This window comes from Phyllostomus discolor, chromosome 11 (genome assembly GCF_004126475.2).
Source record: "Phyllostomus discolor isolate MPI-MPIP mPhyDis1 chromosome 11, mPhyDis1.pri.v3, whole genome shotgun sequence".
Lineage (NCBI taxonomy): Eukaryota > Metazoa > Chordata > Mammalia > Chiroptera > Phyllostomidae > Phyllostomus > Phyllostomus discolor.
This window is the reverse complement of record NC_040913.2, coordinates 66,061,574-66,086,241: the sequence shown is the minus strand read 5'-3', so window position 1 is coordinate 66,086,241 and position 24,668 is coordinate 66,061,574. Positions and strand designations below refer to the sequence as shown.

At 51.1% G+C, this 24,668-nt stretch overlaps 1 protein-coding gene across 1 annotated transcript; it reads right to left on the bottom strand.

Moving 5' to 3' along the window:
* Nucleotides 1–2,326: 2,326 nt before the first annotated feature.
* Nucleotides 2,327–5,557, bottom strand: SOX1 (SRY-box transcription factor 1). The gene has a single exon (XM_028526699.2). The coding sequence runs from the start codon at nucleotides 5,529–5,531 to the stop codon at nucleotides 4,371–4,373; it is 1,161 nt and encodes a 386-aa protein (XP_028382500.1). The 5' UTR covers nucleotides 5,532–5,557; the 3' UTR covers nucleotides 2,327–4,370.
* Between the last annotated feature and the right edge of the window lie 19,111 nt (nucleotides 5,558–24,668).

Below are 24,668 nucleotides of genomic sequence, written 5' to 3'. Positions count from 1 at the left end.
GGAGAAGTGAATGGATAACACGACTGGAAGGGGAAGCCGGGAACGTGGAAAGTAAAATAATTGAGAGGGATGAGAAGCGAAGGGCAGGAAATCGCCCACTGATCCGGGATTAACTGTGAACAGTGCCAGAGAAGGGCGCAGTTGAGAAGCCGGGAGTGGGTGGGGCGGGGGGAAAGGAGGATGGCGGCTGCCCCCGCAGGGACGGGACCCAGGACGGATCTTGGGCGCAGGACGCCTCCCGCCTTCAAGTCTGTTGGGTTCCCGGGGGCGGACGAAGCGGGGGCCAGGCGGGTGCGCAGCTGGAGAAGAAGGGCCGGGAGGATGGAGGGAGAGAGGGAGGAGAAGGAGGAGCAGGAAGGGAGGCAAAGGAAGGAACGGGGGGAGGGGGGCGGGGAGCGAAACTCTGAACCCCTGGTCGGGCTGGGGGACAGGGGCCGAGGGCCCGGAGCTGAGGGCGAAGATAAAGGTCCCTGCTCGCCCGCTGGCGGAGCCCGGCTCGCTGCCCGTGCACCCCGCCCGCCCTCGCGGGGCCTTCTCGCCCTCTGACCCTTCAGGACTTGGGCGGGGGGGGGGGGAGGGGGCGGCGGGAACCAGGACCCACCTTCTTGGGCTCCTCGCCCCAGGGATCCCGAGTCCCCCTCACCCCTCCCTTTCTGGCCCGGCCTTTCAATCCCGCCAAATAGTCACGCAGGAGAAAGCGCTGCGCCAAGGCCAAGTCTGCGTTTCTCTTGAAGTTTCCAAGGAATTGAACCTATTATTACATTCTGCTACCGATGTATCTGGAGCCTCTGCCCAGCCAGCCAGGCTGCAGAAGCCGGGGTGGGAGCGCTAGGGTCCACCGGAGACTGCGGCGGGTGCAGGAGCCCAGGCCGTCCTGGAGCGCGCCTTCCAGGGCCGCTGCCGGAGATGGGCTTCTGGAATTAACCAGAATTTTCCACAGGCAGAAATCTGCGTTGCCCAGTCTTTGTCGGGAAAATGAAATGCGTGAATATGCCTGCTATTCTTCTCCCACATGCATGATTTTAATAGACCTATCAGTCACGCTACCGACACGCATCTGCAGAGCAGGCACGCAGTACCTGCTGCTGGTGTTAAAATTAATTCATTTCACCTAACCACTGGTGGGTGTCTTTGGTAGGGGGTTGGGGGTGGAGGGTGGTTCAAACTCTTAACAGCAACAGTAACGACAGAGGCCAAAGAGTTTTTTGTTTTTTTTTGTTTTTAAGGCGAGGTTGGCGGTGGGTAGAGACACAGGAGAAAAAACCCTCAAGCAAAATCCTGCTACCCACAGCCGAGAGAAGTGAGCTGCGCGCGCAGTTCCCGCAGTTGTTCCCGCAGGAAGTTATGCAAACTTTGCACGAGGCCCCCAAGTAGCCCCGTGTGCATTCTCCACACGTTTTCAGACAAAATCGAAACAAGCCACAGAAATGCCACCCCGTGGTTTGGGAAGTGACAGAAGCCATCATATAATAATTAGCATCATATAATATTTCACTTCGTGAATACGATGTGGAGTGACTTGGCAATAACTGAATTCAGAGCTCGGTTCTCTGGTGGAATAAATCCACGAATTTAAATTGGAGAAACACTGCTGGAGTGATAGGATCTCATCCCCCAGAGAGTAATCCTGGCTAATCTCACCTCCCCCCCACCCCATATTGTTTTAAAATGGAGTCATTAAAGAATTTGTTTTTATCCTTGTCCATCTAACCAACAAAACAAATTCGCTGGATTTCAGGAATTATTATTTTAAGATCTCCCTGGGTTTTTAGTAAAGTAACTTGGGGCACCTGCATTGACTATCTCAGCTGACTATGTATGAGACACTTACGGAAAAATGCCAAACTCTAAATCCTTCTGGGAAATCAGTGGGCAGCTCTGCCTGGCGACCCTGGCATACGCCTAAACTTTTTCTCTCTAAAACATTTCAAGTGTGGCCCACATTACTCATATGTGTGATAAGGTAGACTTAGATGCCAATACTCGAGAATACATACAAACTTGGGCTTACACTTCCTGTGAGCATGGACATATATCTGCCTGCCACTGTAGTTAAGTGCAGGGAGAGGTTGAAGCTGGGAGTTAGAAAAAGGCTAGAGATGGTCCATTTAACTCTGCATATTTCAGAGTAAATGTGGTCTGGCCCTTCAAAAGGCTGGTGAGTTAACAGAGCATTACAGAAACTCCCAAAGCATCTCTCCCAGAGGGGACTGGGTGTGACATTTATTCCCAGACTATCTCATGGCTGTTCCGCTTTAGCAACCCATATGATTCCAAACAGTTTCAGGAAACACTGTTTCACAAAGGATCAGATTGCTAAAGCAGAAAGCGGGGAGCAGGGGGCTTTATTATCTTGTTTGGAAGAAACGGTCAACATCTTAGTTGAAAAATTTGCAATCACTTTAAGGAAATACATGGTTTAAGCAAAAATATCAGAATGACTCCAAAAACTTACACATGCCAATTGTTAGGTTAGCATTTTACTTAAAACGATGCTCGAATGCAGGCTCAGTTTGGTTCTCATTAACCCACCACCTATTTTTGAATGGATAGTCTACACTCATTCCAGAACAAGAAAAGATGTTGAGATAATGAGGGGGTTGATGAAATCAACATATTTTTATCTAGGCTAAAGGTTTCTCTTTTCACTTTTATGTTGTGACTAATTTCAAAATGTATTTGCTACAGTATAACTTTTAAATGCAATATTTAATGCTGTCAGATTACTTGAAGACAAAGTTTTACAGAAAACTTTAAATTCCAGAAAAAAAACCCCTGCAATGTACCAATAAACACCTAGAAAAAATATAATTAAAAAATTTAAAGCATCAAACAACCTCAGATCTCATCAGGAATAATAAACACTGCATTTTGTGTTCACACAGGTTAGCAACTTGCATCCCAGTTCAAGGCGAGGTTGGGGGAGTGGGCCAATTGTGTGTGTGTGTGTGTGTGTGAGAGAGAGAGAGAGAGAAAATCCAACAAAATTATTTTGCTGTTTCCCAAGAAGAAATAAGCCAGAGGAAGGGGCTGAAGAGGGACCCAGGGGGCTCAGTTGCCGTACATTTGGTTCAGAGATTGTGTTTCCTAGAGCCAAATCTAAATTTCACCTGTAATCTTTTTAGTTGCAGCAAATAGGGGCCACCGGTTCCCCTGCCGTGGTCTTTTGTCATCCAACCTTGGCCTGGTCCCGCCATTGGGGTCTTCTCTCCTGGCAACACAGACAGGGGCCAGCGAGAGGATGCAAAGCCCACAGCAAGGAATCAAAACACTCGCCGGGCCAGCCAGAAATAAAAACACACCAAAGGGCCAGAATATAAAATGGGTTTTTTGGTAATTATTTCCTATTCTGTTTTAATACTGTGAACTCTACAAAATAATCTATTGATTTTAGCTTCCTTATCTCCCACTGAATGAAGCCCCGTGAAAATGGTACTCTCTCCCCTGGGGTCCCGTCATTTTTAGTGCATGCTGATAATTTCTCCTTCGTCAGATTTACTAACTGTATTTTGAGCTCATAAAACATGCATATAAAATTAGCACGTTTCAAATTTATGGGGAAAACGAGTTTTTTCTCTCTTAAATTTATTAACTCAAAACTCGATGCAGTTTGAAAGGGGGGTATCTTTTCCGTGTTTCTACATGAAAAAGACAGACTTTTTAGGAAACTATATACATAATCTTAATACCCTTCCCCACGCCGAAACGCCTAAAATAAAAATTTCACAAAGCATTTACAAGAAATAATTACAAAACAAGAAAAATGGAAAAGCTCAGATACAGAAAAGTTTTACAAAACCCAGAATATAACGCTGCCGTCAGAAAGGGATGGGGGCATTCTTTGTATAAATTAACAACCCCCCCCCACCCTGCAAACGGTAACAACTACAAAAAAACTTGTGTTTGGATCTGCCTTACTACATCGATAACAAATGAGAACAGCTTCCGGCACTGGGTCCCCGGCAACTAAACGCCATCAGGAAGCGATGCGGGATGAGAGTGAGCGCGCCGGCGGAGTAGGAAAGTTGGAGTCGCCTCTTGCTTGGTCTTTGTGTCCTCTCGAGCAAAGAAAGGCTTTCTGTCTCTGTGGGTGATAAATACTGTACAAAAAGTCTCAAGAAAACGCCGAAGTTCAGTCTAAAACGCACGACTGTGTCCACTTCTAGAGGTCGCCAGAAACTCCCAGGAAAGCGAATCGGGGGCAGGGGGTATGTGTCACCTAGTGTTCGTCACCAGTGTTTTCCTTTTTACAAGAGTGTGGAAACGTCTATACAAAAGCAAGGCCGTGCTGGGCGAGGCCGGGTGCCCGGGGCGGGCCACCTGCTCCAGTTCTTTCGGCGCCGGCGCGGGCCGCCTTTCCCCTAGAGTCCCTAGATGTGCGTCAGGGGAACCGTGCCGTTGACGCCCGCGCCCGCGCCCTGGTAGTGCTGTGGCAGCGAGTGCAGTCGGCTCTGCGCCGCGGCGGCTGCTGCAGCCGCCGGGTCGCCGCCCTCACCGGCCGGCAAGTACATGCTGATCATCTCACGCAGGTCCCCGGGACACGGTGCCCGCGAATGCGCTGGGGCTGGCGGGCTGCCGCTAGGCTCCGACTTGACGAGAGAGCCGAGCGCGCCCAGGGCGCCCGACGACGCGGCCGCCGCGGCCGCCGCAGCTGCCACGGCGGAGTTCTGGTGCGCGCCGCCCGCTGCGGCTGCGGCGGCCGCGGCGCCGTAGGGGAGGCCGCCGTAGCCCGAGGGCGAGGCGCTCATGTAGCCCTGTGAGTTGGAGATGGGGCTGTACTGCAGTGCGCCCATGTCGTAGCGGTGCATGGGCTGCGGGTTGTGCGGGTGCGCGTGCGGGTGGTGCGGGTGCGGATGCGCTGGATGCGCGTGCGGGTGCGAGCTGCCCGCGCCCGGGTGCTGCCCGTAGGCCAGCTGCGCCTCCTGCATCATGGCTGCGGCCGCGGCTGCCGCTGCCACCGAGCCGGGGTAGGCGCCGTTGGCCCAGCCGTTGACGTGCGCGTAGCCGCCTCCCGCTGCACCACCGGGACTCTCGAGGCGCTGACCCACGGCCGCAGCGCCCACTCCTACGCCCATGGCCACGGCCGCGCCGCCAGCGCCGGCGCCGGCTGCCAGCAGTCCACCGGCCAGCGAGTACTTGTCCTTCTTGAGTAGTGTCTTAGTCTTGCGGCGTGGCCGGTACTTGTAATCCGGGTGCTCTTTCATGTGTAGCGCGCGCAGCCGCTTGGCCTCGTCGATGAACGGCCGCTTCTCGGCCTCGGACATGACCTTCCACTCGGCGCCCAGGCGCTTGCTTATCTCCGAGTTGTGCATCTTGGGGTTCTCCTGGGCCATCTTGCGCCGCTGCCCGCGGGACCACACCATGAAGGCGTTCATGGGCCGCTTGACCCGGTCCTGGTTGGCCTTGGCGCCGCCACCGCCGCCGCCGCCGCCACCCCCACCGCCGCCCACCCCGGCCGGGCCTGACAAGTTCGTGGGGGCCTGGGCGCCGCCAGGCGAGTGCAGGTCGGTCTCCATCATCATGCTGTACATTAGGGCGGCTCACGGGTTCACCGGCACCGCGCAGAGAGGGCCTGGAACATAGACGGCCGGGGAGAGGGAGGCAGGGAGATGGAGAGGGACTCAAAACAGAGCTAAACTTTGGGGTGGGTGTGTAAGGAGAGGTCTTAGCAGAGAAAAGAAGGCGGGGGGTGGAGGCAAAAACAACAAAAAGGAGGCAAAATACACGCACTCAGCGCCGGTCCGGCTCACAGGTGGAAAGTTTCTCCTCGTGCGCGAGCCACTTGCCAAAGAGAGTGATGGCTGGGGTCGCGGTCCTCGCCGCCGCCCCAACTGGGTTGCCCTCGGAAGAGTGGTGCAAACAGGTGCAGTCGTGGCCAAATTGCAGCTCCACTTTTCGGGACCGGAGCGATGCGCAGGGCCCGCTCCGGGACTCTGTGCCTCCTCCTTGCCGGCCGCCGCTGCCGCCGCCGCCGCGCGCTGCCTTCTTTCTCCTCCACTTGGTCCTCAGAGGCCTCCAACTCCGGGGCTGCAACTTCTAGCAGGGTGGCGCGCCGCGTGCGCTGGGCATGTGCGGGTCCCAGGTGCCTAGGGGGGAGCAAGGCGACGAGGGGGGAGGAGAGGGGGACCGGGGGGATTACGGGGCAGCTGGGGAGGGGGCCGGGGGCAGCCGAAGGAGCGCAGGCGCGCAAAGAGGGCCGGAAAACTGGGGCCCCCAAGCCGGAGATGCCCGCTGCCTGCCCGGGGCGGTGCGCTGCAGACGGAGGCGCACACGGGGCCGGCGGCGCGCGGGGCCCAGCAGCCATACGCCGGCCCGGGCTGCCATTAAATGAGCGTGCCGCGGCCAATGGGAGCTGGCGGCGGCGGTGATTTGCATGGCGCGCTGGCGAGTGACGTGGGGAGGGAGTAGATACTCTGGGCGCGGGCGGCGGAATGGGGAGGAGGGAAGAAAGGAGGGGGAACAGGGGCAGGAAGGAGGGGGGGAAAGGAGGCCAGGGAGGGGGGTCACAGCCACGCTGCTTCCTGAGCGCGCGCGCGGTGGCAGCGAACTCTGAGCTTACCCTCGCTCCTCCCCGCCCGCGCGCTCCGCACGGTAAACGATTGGATTTAAAAGCAAGACGAAGATAGAGTCATTCAGGGAGGGGGTGGGGGTGAGGATTACAACCCCCAGCCACTTTTAACTGAGCGCATCCTTGACTCAGCTCCTCCTCTGCCCACCCCTTCCCGACCACTCTGCCCCAGCAGGGAAAGGGAAAGTTGCGGACAGAGGCAGGACAGCGGCAGGAGCCCCGCCCTCTGCTCGGCCCCTGGGCTGGAAAGGAGGGGCGCGACCTTGGGAGCAGGAAAGACTGTCCTAGGTACACAACTCGGAAGCACTCCCCCCACCACACACACACACGGGAGATCTTGCGAGGCGTGGGCAACGCGGTTACTTGCCCTCGCCCTCCCATGGATGCGTGTTTCCCACCGCGTGCACTGAAGTTCTCCAGTGCCCGCTCTCGTAGGGAAGGCCTTCACAGTCCAGGCCCCAATAATTCCCATAACGGGGGAGCGTTTGTGTCGAGCTTGGCCCCATAGCATTTTTTAGCATCAGCCATGAACTTTTTTTTTTTTTATTTGAGGGGCGTCTTTAAAGAACCTGGCTATTATAGTTACACACTCTTCTCAATCTGGCTTCCTCCTAAAAAGGAATTTCTAGGAAGGTTGAAAACAAAATCTATCTGGACTCCAGTCACTTAACACCAGTTTAAAAAGTTTAAAGTCGCACAAGACAGAGGCAGCCCGCGCTCTTCTGTAGAACATCTTCCACAAGCTGTTTGCCTAAGAACTTGGAAAACTGCGTGAATCGAGTGAGGGCCCCCCTGAAAGCGAGTCGGCAAAGTGGGGCCTGGGGACCAAGGGCAGATGCTCTTTCCCTGGGTTTTGCAAACGACAGGCCTGGTTCCTGGAGTGACTGAGGCGTCCCCCTGCGGTTATAATTCATAAACCTCCAAGTGTCTTCGATAACACCATTGCTCTTTCGGTTCCCATCCGAATGATACGAAACTGGCCCGAAGACTTCTGGCAAAAAATCCATGGAGACCACCACGCACGCCTCCTGCGTCCTGACGGAGTAACGGGGCAACTTCCCCGAGCTCCGGAGAGGAAAGTGCTCAGGAGATGGCTGCTGGGTGAAGTGGAGCCTAGCCAAAGGCGATGGCTGACCTTCTTGTAACAGAAATGAACATATGATAACGACTGTAAGGGTCGTAATAAGGATGTTTAACTATGTTGGTCAGCGAACACGTGACACCTCTTCTTACCTCCTCCATCATTTAAAAGAAATTCTGAGGTGGTGGATTTCCTGACCCTACTGCTTGCCCAAGGTACAGGGATAGTGCTTTCTCTCCTGCCAACTACTATGATTATTACAGTAGCTTTTTTATTGCAAGGTTGCTACAGTATGCAATGCAACAGCAAATTGGTCTCTGCAGAGATTAAGCTGCTTTCATTTTGGGCTATTCAGCATTTAATAGTGAACTCATTGAATAATATATAATTATATTAGAAAAGAAATGTCATTTTATATTTATTTTTCACTAAATATCTAGGCTATAAACTTGGTTTTCAAACTACCTTCTTATTTCAGCAATCGAGTTTGTTAAATCTTTTGATTTGTTCTTGTACTACCTCCAAATATCAGTTACATTGTGAATGAACACCAACAACAACACAAAGAACAAGAATATAGTTTAAGAATGCTATAGATCCATTTTTCCTTTGATTATTTAGCAGGCGATGGGTGTGCAGTGAGATGCAGTGTGTCATGGAAAGTCAGCAAGACTGAAATAAAGGAAATGGTTTACAAATTATAAACTATATTATCTACTTAGCAACTGAAAAATTTCTTCCCTCTGCTTTTCAATTTAGATTTTAAACCAAATAGCCTAAGACCCCCTGAAAATACTTTGTATGAACCAAGGTTGGCACATTATTTTCCATATCAATGGAGCAATTTATTTTATAAACACCCTGCACTCCAGTGTGCATTGCAGGAATGCTTTATGTTTTGGGGAACTTGGATAGCTGACTTTGAAATGTTTTAGTTTCTTTCTACATAGTCCTGAAAATTGTTTCCAAATTCGACTATATTACCCTTGTTTTCTAGAGCAACTAAGTAGGAAGTAAATGGTTTAGCCTTTTATGAGATCACACGAGTGCTTAGCATTTGGGGCACTCTCTGTAAGTCCCTTTCAGTAAGGAGATGCTCCCTGGGCCCAAGCAGGCACACACGATGGGTGCCCACGTGCCTAAGCATTAACACGGAGCTGCAGGTGTAACTTGTTGCCAAGGGGTAGATGATTGGCAGCTGCCGCCTGTGCCAATTAGGCAATGGCAGGGCACTGCGTGCCAGACCTCTTGGTGCCTTCCAGCCTGGCACAGAGATTGAAGCGTGTCATATCAACTCCTGCCGCTAATGGCTTTTGGGAGCCTCATTTTTTTTTGCTCCTTCTGACCCCTCTCCCCAGTTACTCTTTAAAAATAAAGAACAGTCCAAAGCTAGTTTGAAAAACACCTCTTCTCCCTCTTCTCTTTCTCCCTTCCACCCCCCACCAGGCTGGCAGGGGCCTCCTTCAAACTGAGGACTTTCTCAAAGGCCAGGCACTGGAGGGTTTGAAGACAGAGTACACTAGTTCCAAGAAATGCCAGAGCCTAGACCCCTAGGGAAAGATTGCTTCACTGTTGATTGACAAAATTTGCTCTCTTGCCAACTCAGAAACTTCATTGTGCCTCTATACTCCAAATGCCAAAGGGAAGATCCACTTTAGATATGTAGATAAGTAAAGATGCTTTCTCTTCTTTTATTTCACTTGTGGGCATGATCCTTAAAGAAAATTCAGATCCAAGCCATCATTAGAAGAGAGTAAGTACACACACGTGCATGTATACATACATGTGTATACACAATATTTTCATACATATGTACACATGTACCCATAGAATACAGAATATATGCATACATATACACACCTGTGTATATACAGAATACACACACATCTGTATACACAAGATGTGTGTACAGATACACATACATGCGTACACACAATACATATGTGTACATATGTATGCAATGTATTTAGGAAATACACGAGCTCTTGACTTTCAAATACATTGAGTTTTGGACTTCAAATAAAATACCATTAGCTTAAACTTCCTATATAGGGGAACTAAAACTTGTGGGTTTTGCTTCCCGCACCCCTGCTGGGTTCAGAAGAAACCTGGGAAATAGGTCACTGGACAGAGCCCTCTCCCTCCCCACTAGCCGTCTTTAACTGGAAGCTACCTTTCAGGCACCTAGAAGCGAGTTTCAATACCAGTGCCAGCCTCAAACTCCCGGTAAGCAAAGAGGTGGACAGGTTGGGAACTCGGGGGAGACAAAGGTCAGGGTAGGGAAACGAAGAAAATTCAAAACTCTCCCTTGTCTTCCTCCGCCTTGGCACAGACCGCCAGTTCTGGTGACACTCTCCCGGGAGAGGTGTCCACCTGTGCCCGCTGCCCTCGCGCAGTTCAGTTCCAGGGGCTTCTGAAGACCCGAAGTACTCAGGCCACGTGTAGACGCCTCCGTGGACAGCCCAGGGCACAGCCTTGCAGGCTCTGGTGTCGCCCCAAAGGGCTGAAACCGGAGTTCTAGGGAGCCAAATTATTAGGGAGCCGCCAATTCCTAGGCAGGACTTTGGGAGAGAAAAGAGTGATCTGAACGAAGACGAGGAGGCGGCAAAGAAAACGTAGGGCAGAGAAAAAGAAGTGAAGACAGTTCAATTGGAAGAGGCTCTCGAGGTCACCTCGGCCAACAAGAGGGCCTCCTAAAGGAGGCGCAGAACAGGAAGAAGCCGAGGAAACGCGAGCGTGGGAAGGGACCTCGGCGCCCGCCGGGGTACCGGCTGGAGGGGGAAGCTGCAGGGCGGAGGCTGGGTCCCCCTTCTCACCCTCGCCCCCCGCCCGGAGCCCCCGCCCAAGCTCAACAGCACCAAGTCGCGGGAGGCGCGGAGTGAGTCTGCCTGATTGCGGAGCCTCGGCCCAGGCCCCGAGCGCGCCTGCCCTGATGCAGCCTAGCGGGCCGCGATCGCCGTCTACTGGCCGCCGCAGCCCTCGCCGGCCTTGCGGAGCTGGGCGGCCTGAGGCCCTCGCTTTCCGCCGCCGCGCTCCTCTGCACCTCCTGCAGCTCACAGCGCGCGTTGGGGGGTTTGAGCCCCAGGGAGCTCGGGCGACAGGCCTGGGAGTCGTGGGGGGTGCTCGTCTCTCCCGGCCCCCCGGGTCGCTTGACACCCGTCCCCCACCCCCCGCCCCGCCTTAGTCCGGAAGAAGGAGTCAAAGCGCAAAAGTTTTTGTTGGTGGTGGGTTTTGTTTTAAAAGAAAATAATAGTCATGGAAAAGGGGGGAGAGAGGGAGGGGAAGGTATAGAGAATCGCTTGCCAGTATGGAACTTCGAGAGACATCTGTGGCATTAGGGACAGCAACAGAGCAGATCTGTGTAGCTTCCCTGAGTGTGCAAGTCCACCGTCCTCTCTCGCCTGGAAGCGTCCCGGTTTAGAGGGCTTTGGCGGAACGTCTGCAGGAAAGCGGGAATAAAGCCCTTCCCTTCGAAAGCAAGGCTTTCTTTTTTACAGCGATCAGTGTGGATTCGTAAATTCACAGTGAAGAGCAAACAACCGTATGTGTGCGTGCGCTTGTGTTTTTTGTGCCTCCTAGCTCTCTGGGTGAAAGCATTTGGAGAATCTCTGGGAGCTTTCGAGTAGGGGCTCACCCTGTGAGCAGTACTCACACATATAATTCAAATTTCACAGCTGACCTGCTCTGAAAACCTCAATCAGCTTCTAATTGAAGGGAAAACAAAATATTGCTTCCCTACAGCAGAGCTAACGATTTAATCATTATATCAGACATTATAGCTTTTAATTAGGCTAATGCTGATACTGTATGGAAAGAGATAATTCAACACAGTTCTTGATGAATTCTGTAATTGGGTTAACGGCGGAGCAGTTGGGGGAGAGACGTCAATATTCAAGCTGCGTCTGTAGCCACCAGGTTTATGAATGAAAGAAAGAAGACAAGGGGAGGAAAACACTGGGACCCGAGGGGAGCATCGCGCCCTCCGCACCGTGCGGAATTGCGAGCGCTCGGTAGGGAGGGCGGCGGGACCCCAGCGAAGCTGGGTGCCAGGCCGCCGAGGCCTCACAGCCAGCTCCAGCTCCTCCGGCCGCTCAGTCTGACTGGCTTTCTTTTGCGAGCTTCTTTCCCAGGAGACTCTCAGCCAGGCTACCTGCCCCTTAAACCTGAGCCCTGGCGTCTCTTCGAGGGTGCCCACCCAGCCCAAACCACTGGGGCGGAGGACTGGGCCGAGCGCAGCTCTACGCGCCGTTTTATCCAGTGGTCTTTAAAGACACAAGCTCTCCCTGGGCTCCCACCCCCCGCCCGGCCCTAGAGCTAGCCCGGAGGTCACAGCGCCGCCCCACCCCAGTCAACAGCCACCCTCGCAGTTCCTGACTCTGGGGTGCAGTGGGCGCGCAGAGCGCGAGTCGCCCGCGGGCACGGCAGGATGTCTACATTCCCGTGTCCACACCGATTACTCAGGGTTTGGGAGGAAAGTGGCTCCAGTGGGGACCCTGGCTACTTCCCAGGAACCTGACCTAGCTAGCTGCCGAACCTTGCAGAGGCAAAGACTGGCAGACGAAGAAGGGCCTTCGTAGACCAGTAACTACAGTCCTGCGAAGAAGCTGGTAAGGAAAAAGCCATCAAATTCACCTGCAAAGTGAATTTCGCAAGGAGGCTTCGGTGGTGGACACACTCTACCTACTCCCCGCCCAGTCTTGCCAACTATGACCTGGCCCGGCCTGGAAGCGGTTTTGGGGTCCCTCTCTGCGGGCTGCAAAGGACAAGCCCCTCCTCCTCCGGGGCGCATGGCGGGCTGGAGGGAGAGTTCCCCACCCTCTTCTGCCTCCCAGATTTGTAGGACCCGCAAAAATTGTCTTCAAGTCGGGGAATCCGAGCACCTGAGGCCTGACCCTACCAAAGGAGCACCGTCGAGAGCCTTAAATTTTAAAGAGAAAATGCCGGTGCTTCCAAAATTTCGATGGGCTTTTCAGAAAGCCGCCTGAGCTGCATTCTCTTTGGGTTTAACCCGAATGGTTTTAGTGTGATTTTTATGTACATTTTATATTTCTGCAGCCCCCCATTTTTTTTACTCTTTGGCTTAACTACAGATGTACAGCATGCTCCTTAAAGACATAAATATACTGTATTGTGATTCATCCTCGTCTTATTTTGTCAGTAATTACCACAAAATTAAATGGGTCACTGCTAAAGTTTCATTTACACAAACCCCCGTAATTAACAGTTTGAATACACCTTTTTACGTTGTATAAAAGTTGTAATTTTCTAACGCGTGTAGTTTTTTTAGTGGTGAAGAATGCTTGTGTTCAATGTGATAATAAGAATACAAAGCACCTCATCTGAACGGGAGATGTGTTTGGTTTCTTCCTAAGACAGTGTAAACACTCAGCACAGATCAAACTTTCTGGAATGGGGGGAGGTTCCTAATCATTCAATGCAAATTTACAGAATATTAAGGCCTGAGAATATGGGGCATCTGATTATGCTGACTTCTAAAGCCAAGATTCTTGGGAGAAACTGAACCAGATGCTGCAGTTGAACACATAAGCTGGGCAGGCAGGCCGGTCACCCCAGTGCACGCAGAAGGTGGGGTTTGATACAGGAGGCTGCAGGGATGTTCATCCCAAGAAATCAAAACCTGTGTTTCAGGCGCAGGCAGGCTCCTAACCCAGTGCAGGTGAGCTGGCCACCAGCGGGTGTGTGCTGGGGAGTGCTCTGGTAACAAGTAAACAGTGCCCGTTTCTCATATTCTCTCTCATTAGCCCCCAAATAGAAAAGGCATCACTCACACGAGGAGACAAGTCATAAGGAATCTCTGTATGAAAAGAAATAAAGTGAAATCAGAGATGCTTTTTCTTATAGGCCATCCCTGTTATTGCAAATTAGATTAGCTACACAGGCTTCAATATAAACATGACATGAGGTTCACACAAGTGAAAGGACCATCCACTCCAATCTCTCCTTTCATCGAAGCATCTCACATAAATTACATCTTGTCCTTTAATACACTTTTCAATGAGATTAAAACATCATTCTGACACAATTTCAAGTCTTTTCAGTTACTTGTGTTGCTTACTTCAGAAAACAGCAAACAGGGAAGTGGGTCAGTTGAAATCTTCAGGCAATAGGATTGGACGGCTGCCCTGTGCTCTAAGCTATGAGAGGGCCCCTCTGCTACGTGGTGATGCCACATATCTCACCTGGCAGAGGCCGGAGCCCTCTGTCCTGCCAGGGGAAATCAGATCATTCACCCATATTTGAGGTGGCCGTCTCTGGATGGCAGGGCAACCTGCAGCCCGCCACAAAGAATTCTCACTGACTCCCCACCCATTAACCATCTTGGGGGAGCCAGCACCATGAATATGAGATGGACGGAGGTTTGCAAGATCAGAAAAAGATAGTCTTTGAAATTTAACTCAGGGGCAGTGAGGAAAAGTGGGTGAACAGTGGTGTTTTCTACAAAACTGGCTAAAGGGGGATTTCCACCTCCGTATCTGGCTGCTGGGTGCCACCTCTGCCTTCCTGGACTGACTACACCAGGACTGGCACCCGTGACTCTGGGGAGTGGCCCCAAAAAGACAAAAGACCCCTTTAGGCAGCAGAGGACAGGTATTTGGGTCTCAGAGTAGAAACTATGCATTTTCTTTATGTTTTAAGCTATCTAAAACGGTGTCCAGCCCTCAGAACACACAGGTGAATTTGCTTCTGGAGGAGAGACTGGTTACCACCCTTCTTTGCAGGTGGTTGTACCCTCTCTGCACAGGTAGGCCAACCACCTGGAGCACAGCCCGCGGAGGGGTCCCAGTGACCTCCTCCTACTTGTGCGCAGAAAGACCCGGTGCGGCTAGTCCAGCGGGCAAGGTTCCCGCAGGTTTCTGGGAGGGATGACCCTTCCTTTCCTTTCCAATCCTGTGCACCCGCAACAAGCAGCTGCTGACACCCACGCCGGGCTCCATCCTTCCCAGTGGTAACCAGGACCAAATACGGACCACCTGGAGGTTTGCTGTCACCCTCAGGGAGCACCCATGGCCTCCTTTGGGCGCACGGTTCTCAGGCTGAGCCGCAGAGTCTGCTTGGCTTCCTCAGGGAGAGAAGCTTCTGGGGGAAGGAAACCTGGGGGCACTGAGGCAAGGTGGGATAGGGGCAGGATTCCTTCCCGCGTGGATCCTGGCCTTAACCAATCGTCTACGTCCACGGTTCTGCCGCCTGCACCGCGGCCCGCCGGGCCCGAGCTGGGGAGCTGAGGAGCTGAGGAAGAGGCTTCGGGGAGCAATATCGTGGTCCTACGGGAGGCCAGAGCAGGAGCCCTCCCTCCCCGGTTCCAGCGCAGACAAAGCTCCCCGCCTGGCTGCCTGGGCAGCCTTGCTGTGGTGGCCGGCGCTTCTCAGGGATCCGCTGGGCCAACCGGGGAGACATCAGTGCAGGCCTCCGTTCCCCCGCCCGTCACAAAGGAGCTTCCAGAATCCCGGCCCCACGGCGCTCCTGGAAATCGATGCCGTAAAGCAGTTTTAATGAGTTAATTGACTGGCTGCCGCTATCGTGTTCAAACACCTGTTTCTTGCAAGGAGGCAGCCAGCCCCGTTCAGTTCGTGGTCGATGTCAGCCGACCCACCTGGCCCGGCTCGGCCTGGCTGGGCCCGGCCGGTCGACTTCAGCACCTGCCACCACCAAAAATCCATTTCACCTTTGAAACTTCGTGACCTTTCCTCTCCGCCGGCGGCTCAAACCCGGGAACTAGGGGGCGGAGGCGAGCGACCAGCTGGTTTGGGTGGGTACGGTGATGCCCAGCGGATGCCAAGCGGGTGCGATTTCGCAGGAGGAGGGACGAGGCGCTGGGGGGAAGCGCTGGATGTCCGTGTGGGGGTCACCCTGCTTAGGAGGCCCTCTCGGCAGGCAGGGATTTGAGGCCCCCGAACTCCACCTTGCAGCGCCCTGCCCTAGCCGGCGGGATTGAGGCGTTGGCCGCGGCGGGGTTCCCGGCCAAGCGTCCGGTCCAGAGTCACCAGCTGCAAATCAAGGGCTCGCTGCTCATGGACTGATTGTGTGTGTGTGTGTGTGTGTGTGTGTGTGTGTGTGGCAGCACTAATACAGTCAAGACCGTCGGTCAGTCAGTCATAGTTAAATTGATTCTTTGCCTAAAACACCTCTCATTAACTGGCACACGCTCAACATGTTAATTTTTAAAACGTAATTTCAAACCGCGGATTTAGTTCTCAGCGTGCCCGGTGTGCACTGCTGATCGCTGGAGCCGCCTCGGCCAAGGGTGTGGGCGCGGAGCAGGAGCCCCGGCCCTAACGGGGGCGGGGAGGGGGGCGCGGCGGCCGCAGGAAAACCCGGAGATGCCGCGGACCTACACCTCTCCCCCAGATCGACTGGCCTGACCTCCCTCTCCCTCCCCCAAAAGGACGACCCAGAGAGAAGCCGAGTCTTGGTCCACTGGGCGGGGGCCAATCTAAAAAGCCGAAGAGGAGGGGAGGAGGGGACCTACAGATAAGAAAATGACAAACGGACGCCGCACGCGAGTACGCCTGCAGCGGTCTCCACAGCTACCCACCTGTTCTCTACCGAGGACGAAAGCTGCGGGGAGACCTTACCCTCCTTCACGGAAAGTCGCCTTAGACACCCGACCCCCTCCCACAGCCTTTCCGGCCCCCCTCCCCAGCTCCCGGCGCGCCGAAGCCCCCGCGCAAGTTTGAGACACACTTACAGTTAGTTCCTCCTCCAGCTCCAGCGGGTCCCCAGAGCCGGTCCGGCGCGGCTGCGCCCCCAGTGCCATGCCCGCGGGCACCTCCCCAGCCCCCGCTCCTCGGGACTCGGGGGGGGGGCGCCGCCTCCTCTACACGCCGAGCGCGCCGCTGCCCTGGGACCCCAGCCCGGTCGGCTCCCGGAGGCGCCTGCACCGCAGACGCGGGCGCCCGCGCCACGCGCACGCACACTCACACGCGCACACTCACACGCGCACCCCCGTTCGCACACTCACTGCACACGCACACGCTTCTCTCTTGCGCCTCGCGCACACCCTCCCAGACACACACGCTGTAGGCGAGAGAGACAAGAAAATGAAATTTATTATTGATAGAAAAGACTTTAAAGACAATTTCAAGTTATTGTTTCTCTCAGGAAAAAGGGGGATCCCTCCACATAATGAAACGCCTTTTGTGTGGCGCCGAACAATACCAAACAAGTATTCTAATAAATAGCCACTTTTTTGTTCCTACTCGACAGTGAATAGAATTGAGCAGTTGGTTCTCGAGCAGCTGCGACGCCGTTTTGAGCTGGGAGGTGGAGCCGCGTCTCCCGCGCTGCCTGCCGGCGCCGCGCCCCAGCCTGCCACCCCTCCCCCGCGCTCCCCGCCCGCCGCCAGCCGCCCCGCCGCCCCGCGCGCTGCCCGCGCGCTTCCCACTTGTCCTCTTTTTCTGGGCCCGGTTCCTCGTCCCCCGCACTCCCGCGCCCGTCCCGGCCTGGCCTCAGAGACTCAGTAAAACTGCAGGGACCTGAAAATCCCCCCTTTTCTCCTGCACCGCCTCCCTGCGTGGGTCGGACACCTTCGCCCCACTCCCCATAAAATAGTTGTCACTCTTGTCACCACACAGGCCACCGACTTTCGTCTCGAACTGCTATTCCGGTCCTTTTCCAGCCTCTCTGTGGGAGAACGACAGTCGCCCCACCTGCCGTCGGGAGTGACCTCGGTCCCTGGGTCCCGTCCTAGGGTGATCAGCCGCCCCTCCCCCACCCCAACCCCTCCGCCCGCCACGTCCCGGCTTCAGGCTCACTCCTCTCCAGAATGCGGCTTTGGCTTTGTTCTTCCGCCCTGGGGACACCTTGGCCTAGTTCCTCCCTACCCCCCTTTGCTCTGCGCCGTTAAACAGCCCTCCCCCCGCCACCCGCACCCGAGCCTTCCAGGGTCTTTGAGACTAAAGGCAGCTGCTGAAGGAAAGACTGTTTAATTTAGGATTAGTGTTGTGGACACAAAACTACAGGTAAAAAGTCGCCCGGGCCAGGCAGTCTCAAGTCACCAGCGCGCGCGGATGGCGGGGAGCCCGGCGGTGCTGTGCCGCCACCCCGTCTCCGGGCGCGGAGCCTCGCTGCGCCCGGACTCCCTCTGCAGGCGGAGTCCCTGGCCACCCTTTGGAGGACAGCGCTGCCCTCCTGGCCTCCCCGCCGGCCAGCGGGGTGGAAGAGGAGAGAAGGCGGCTGGAGATAGATCGCTCTCCCACTCCTCTGTCTGTCTGTCTCTCTGTCCTTACCTTCCTCCATCTGTTCCTTCCTCTGTCTGTCTCTCTTCAATTGTGTGAAGTTGTCAGGACTTCCTACTTAACCCTAGTACCCTCTGGTCCTCTCTGAAAATGTATCAAAAGCAACTAACTGCCTTTCTGAAAATGATGGCCCCACGTTTTGCCTAAAGGACTTATGTCCCCCTCCTACCAGAAGGGAAGATATTTACCAACATTAAGAAAATTGAAGTGCAAGTACAGTCCCTTTGAACACCTTAAGTGCTGATCAGCTCCTTGGTGTTTCAGAGTGTAAGGTGTGTACTTACATATGTTGAACAAATGTATGATTTTGATTTTTACTTATTTATTTTTCCTTTTTTTGCTGACAGCTGCAGTTTTCAGGAGATCCTTGTCTGTCTGACTCCAGTTGTGGAGACAAAAAACCCACATGACTTTACTCCATGGACCTTAATCTAGAGAAACGCTATGTCATTTGCAGATTATTTCTCAATTGGACTGAGTGTTTAGGAGTGCAGGGAGAGGAGGCAGTGTCTTGGAAATCGCCAGAGAACTCGGATTCACTTCCTAGATGTTCACTCTTCCCAAACGACAAGTTGATGTAACTGTCAAATGCCACATAAAGCAGGTGTGTTGCTTTACTTGTGAATTATTTCTTTTTGAAATCTACTTTTGAGAACCTGTATTCCCATGGAGTTTTTGGTAATTTAGTTCTGTCATCTGAGATTTTGGTAACAACAGGAAGAGAGACTTTGATTTCTTGATGTTTTTAAAAAGCCGGGTTTGTGCAGGAGTCTTGTGGTGGGAAACAAGGAAGCACGTTGGAATTGGACCAATTCCAGCAGGCACCCTGAAAGCTTTTCCCTTTTGTATGGAAAATGGAAACATTTTGGAATCCAGATTTAAAACTTTGACTTACATTTTACATGTTAAATCACTGAAAGATTGGGTACAACACTGCCTAAAGCTTCAAAACCTGCAAATATTTGAATAGTTTTTGTAAGCGGAGCAGCTGCCAGTCAGCTGGCTTTGACAGGCTGCCACAATTTTGTCACTTAATAGTGGGTGTTAGGCTAAGTGCAAAACACTCTGGCAAACAGATGTCAAACTCGTATCTCGTATCAACGGGGGTTGTGAAGTGGAGTTTTAACCCACATCTAGGTCTGGCGCACAGAAGCCCAGGTGTACACGCGTGCACAGTAGCTCAGCCCTGCAAACAAGACCTTGAAATTATGTTGAACCCAGGATGCTCCTCTCTCCCGCCCACGCAGAGAAGCCGCGGGGCTAATGCGTGGTGCAGGGCGTGGGGAGAGGAGGGAGGACAGGTGCAAGAGTTCTCCGCTCCACCACTGTCCTCCTCCCTCCTACACCTTTCTCTCCTTGGATTGTGGTAGCTTTGCAAATCCTGGCGCTCAGAGGCCCAGAGAGAGCAGAGCCCCATCTTCCTTCCTCTGGTTTCGCTTTGGGCGCTCTTCCAAGGGCTCAGGCCTCTGCCCAGTGAATTCGGCCCTTGGCGGCAAGCCTTTCTCCTGGCCTCTGTAGTGACATTGGTGGTGGCAACCGATGTAAAGACTCGCTATCCTTAGCGGAGCCGGCCGGCCCGGCCAAGGTCAGCCCAGAAGTCGGCAGCCACGCCAGATCGCAGTGAGACCCAGAGACACCAGCAGAGCACCGAGAGCATCAGCTGCTTTATTCCCACAGCGCCGATTTAGGGCGTCTGGGTCCGAACTGGCTTTTCCTCTTTGTTGGTGCAGAGGGATCGCGCCAAAAGCCGCTCCAAGTATGGGAGCGCGGAAGTTCTCAAAAGAACATCCTTGTTCAGGTGCCCCAGAGTTTGGCCTGGGACTCCCCTCTCTCCCCCAAGCGGCTCTCTTCCCCAGGGCTCTGAATTGCCCCTTCACTACTAGGGACCCTGGCTCCTAAAGAAATGCGCCCCCTTTCGGGCAGCTCAAAAGAACGCTTAGTATTTCTGGTCCGGAGCACTATGAATACTTGGCGTGACTGTGGGCACCGTGTCCTGTGCATTCTTTTCTCCCCGCAAATCCGCAAGAATAGTTTCCTCTACTCACTCAGAGCCTCCTCGTAACATCTCCCCAGATTTTGACCTCTTGGTAATGCCTACTTGACTCATACACGAAACGAAGATACTGACAGGATCACATCTATAACAATGCTATAAGGTAATGCCGGTGTCAGGACAGATTGTTAATTGTTATATCTTTGTAATATGAACTGCATTTGACTTCCTGCTTCATCCACATTTCTCCTTTTCTTGGTATAACCATCCTGGCAACTCTATTTTTAGAACTTATTCTTGAAGCCAGCAGGTCAAAATAGCAACTTATTTTTAAAAACAATATATTAAATAAGTGTCTTTATTTTTTAAAGATTTTATTTATTTACTTTTAGAGAGAGGGCAAGGCAGGGAGAAAGAGAGGGAAAGATTGGTGCATGAGTCATCAGAGGCATGGATGGGTTGCCTCTTCCACACGCCCTACCTGGGCACCTGGCGGGCAACCCCGGCATGTGCCCTGTCTGTGAATTGAACCCCTGTGACCTTTCAGTTGCAGGGCAGCGCTCAGTCCACTGAGCCACACCAGCCAGGGCCAGAAGAGAAATTTATGATTGTACTACAAAATGTGATGAAAGACAAGTGTGGCAGTATGAAGATGAAAATAAAGTTCTCAGGTCTTCCCCTTGAAGAAAGAATGGCATGTCACTCTGTTTTGCATATTTCCTCATGATAGAAATGTAAAAAATGACTAAGAATCTCAAGGCTCCTACCTAATTCATATTAAATTGAGATCAAAACACTAATTTTAATTTGCTTTCCTATATGATCAGTCTGAGACCAATTCTTATTTTCCACGAAGGTGTACACATGCATAAGTGCCTGAAATAAGACCTTAAGTTGTTTCTCATATTCTCATTGATGAAATCGAATCAAAGCACAGTTGAGTGCCCCTGTCCCCAAACTCTCTTAAAATACACAGAGCAAATATCCTAGTGAGATGGAACTTTTAGGATAAACAAAACTTCTCTGTGTCCATCAACTTAAGCTATATTTTAATGTAAAACTAAGTGTGCTAACTTTTTAAAATTAGTTTCCACAGGACTATTGGGTTAATCCTAAATGTGCAAAAATGTACATGTGAGCATTTTCACTTTCTTTTTTTTCTTTTTTATAAAGGATTTTAAAAAGATATTTTATTTATTCATTTTTAGAGAGGGAAAGGGAGGGAGAAAGAGAAGGAGAGAAACATCCACGGGTTGCCCCCCAACATCCCCCCACAAACCAGGCAGGTGTCCTGACAGGAATCTAACTGGCAACCCTTCACTTTGCAAGGCGACGTTCAACCAACTGAGCCATGCCGGTCAGGGTTATTTTTAATTTCTGGCTAGAGTTCACTCTTTTTACATGCATAAGTATCTGGTCTACCTGGGAAGATAATGCTAATTGTGGATATAGCTCACACTGGGACCACCTGAAGTCTTTTACAACATTGCAATGTCCAGGACCCATCCCAGGCCAGTGGACTCAAACCCCTGAATAAAGGGCACAAAGTGAGTAAGATTGGAATCTAGAGTTGAAAATCCCTGGTTTAAAATAGTATTTTAAAGAAATTATTCAAAAATCCTGAAGAAACCACATTGTCTTATAATTATAATAAATTGGTTTCCAATTTTATGAGAGAATTACAATGTAAAAACATTTACTATCGCTCCTGTGAACAGAACTGCATAATTCCAACATGCTGACATGGAATATCTATGCCTACATGTTCCCATTTATATCTGATATGCCATCACTGAGCATCTCACAATTATTCGACAGAATCCTGGTTGGTCCTCTGAGGTGCTCATGCTTGCTGGAAAGATGGGTGTGGCAGGGGAGGTTAAAGTGGACAAGTGTCACCTGCAGCAGACAATCTTGCCTCAGCACATTGGATATCTGGTAGATATCCAGTTTCTATCAAGTAGAACTGGGCAACAAGCAGGTCCTTATTAAGAAGACTTATTAAGATAGAAGGGGCTGGCATCTTTTGAGGGAAGGGCAAATTACAATTGCTAGATGTAAGAGACATGCAATAAGCACGTGGTGAAAGAACCACACAGCATCAGTGTTAAATTGTGTGGTGCAGCTGGTACCCATCAGGAGGAGTTCAGATTGGAAAAGGTTCGATGAGAGTCAGAACATTGAGGGGCACGGCTTGAAGGATAGTGATGATTGCGGTGGAAGGTTGGGGGAAGGAGGTGTTCATTCAGAAGAATGACAGCATCATGACAGGTGGATTTCCAAGAGGAGAGACAACTTTCTAAAATCATAGTTAGCAGTGGTTTTGACATTGTTAGAAATCACCCCCTGAAAAAATCCTTTAAATTTAAGTTTCCCTTACCTATTTTTAGTTAAAGATAATAATTTCATTCTCATGGTAGTATTTTCTATGTCATTTATCCAGGGGTTTAAACTGAACTAACTGGTAAACCATAGTATAACAAATTTTGCTGATTCGTTGAATTTCTGAGTTTATGTTTAATAAGACATAAGCTTCCCCTGTTCCATTTTTTCCAATAGTCAACTCTAACAGCCAACCAGATGCAGTTAGCACTGAATCCAAAAGTTGTTGAATAGGAAGACAACATGGAATATTAATAAAAGTATTGCCCTGACTGGTGTAGCTCAGTGGATTGAGCTTGGGCTGCAAACCAAATGGTCACTGGTTCAATTCTCAGTCAGGGCCCATGACTGGGTTGCAGGCCAGGTCCCCAGTGGAGGCCACGTAGAGGCCCCTTTTGGTGTTTCTCTCCCTCTCTTTCTCCCTCCTTTCCCCTTTCTCTAAAAATAAACAAATAAAACCTTTAAAAATATTTTCTGAATCAGAGCTGAAAAGGGCCTATATTTTATTTTATTCCAGTCCTCTAAGATAGAAGCCGAGCTGTAATTATTGGAACACCTCATCAAAGGATTAAATATTATGAGTGAAAAACTTGACTAATTATCATTAAAAGGAGGAAGAAGGAGTATGCCGATACACACACACGCGTACTCATATGTATACACATACACGCATATGAATACAGAGCTTTCTCTCTATGAATAAATATGCATATATATGAGTAAAGGAACTTCTCAGTCATTAATTAATTTACAATCAAAACAAATATCATTTGTAGTCAAAATAACTGTAAAGTTTCTAACACTTAAGATCCATGCCTGCTTCATAGGTGATGTGCCCATGTGCAGCCTTTGTGTAGTGTTCTTCAGAGATGGAGATGAGGTCACAGCTCGGCGGAGGGCAGCTCTCAGGAAGAGTGGTGGGTGCATAGTAGAGGTGGAGATGTTCATTTAGGAGTGAAGTGATTGTACCCTGGCTGGTGTGGCTCAGTGGATTGTGCACTGGGTCTGTGAACCAAAAGTTCACTGGTTCGATTCCTAGTCAGGGCCCATGTCTGGGTAGCAGACCAGGTCCTCAGTTGTGGGGCGGGAGAGAGGCAACCTGGTAGGTGTATCCCTCATACATTACTGTTTTTCTCCCTCTCTTTCTCCCCCCACCGTTTCCATCTCTCTAAAAAGAAATGAGTAAAAATGTAAAAAAAAAAAAGAAGTGATTTTGACATGGGCAGTAGCTCAAGACTGCCTATGCTGGATGGAGCTTGGCTTTGCTCTGCCCTTTTATGCTAGGCCACCTCGAACAAGTTCCTTAACATCTCCAATCCTGTTTTCTAATCTGTAGAGTGGAGATATTAATTCCTACATCATAGGATTATTGTGACAACTAAATGATGTAATCAGTGTAAAAGTGCCTGAGACCTAGCACTAAAAAAAATCATATTGTTTAACGTCCTCTCATTTGGTCTTCTCCACAGACCCACTCACACTGATTTCCCTGGCAAGGGGGAGTGGTGCATAGAGTGAAATCTGGCCAAGTGACATCTTATTTCTTAGGGAAAACTGCACCAGTCTGACTATGGGCCCACTCTAGGCAAGGTGCTGTCCCTTGTCTTCTAGACAGAGGTGTTTGTTTTCAGGAACCTGGTACTCTGTCTACCTTGATATTTCAGTGTATTTATTTGAAAAGGTGAACTCTCTATTTTCAGAATGTTTTTAACACCTGCAGCCTGTTAAAACAATTTGGTACTGTGTCATGTGCTGTCTTGTAATCAAATTGGCTTTTTCATGGGGGAGGTAAACAGTGAACAAATCTTCAAATTTTATTACTTCCACTGAGAAAGGCTTATTTATTGACTTGACTTAATACATAGTTGGCATATTCAGGGAGACCCCTACTCCATAAAGCATAGGCTTTGGAGATCTTACTCCTTTGTTTGAGGAGGTTTTTTTGTTTCCAGACTTCATTTTTCATTTCACAAGTATTTACTTACTTCCTACTATGTCAGGCAGTGTGTTGGCCCTGTAGATGTGAGGGTAAATTAAAGCAGGCTGGGTCTGTGCCTCATGGAGTGTGCAGCCCTCCTGCAGAGAGCAGGTTTGCAGTAGCATTTGGGGAGACTCAGGTCATTCTTCTGGAAGAGTCTCTCTCAGTCTTTCTGTGAGGTTCCCCCCTTTCATCTGGTATACATTTCTTAAAGCTTTTCTTTTTGCTCTTGTTTTAGTTTTTGTTTTTGGTGATGTGTCTCTTTTCCTCTTTCCCTTTGGATTCCTTGGAAGAAAAAGTTGGTAGGACTTTTCTCTGGTTTAGCATCTACATGATGCCAAATCCTCTGAACAATTCAGTCTAAATTTTAGTTAAGTTGCTCCTTGTGAGCTTGATGCAGTTGGATGACT

Coding starts and splice junctions, on each gene's coding strand:
- SOX1 (XM_028526699.2), bottom strand. CDS start 5,531: ATGTACAGCATGATGATGGAGACCGACCTGCACTCGCCTGGCGGCGCC.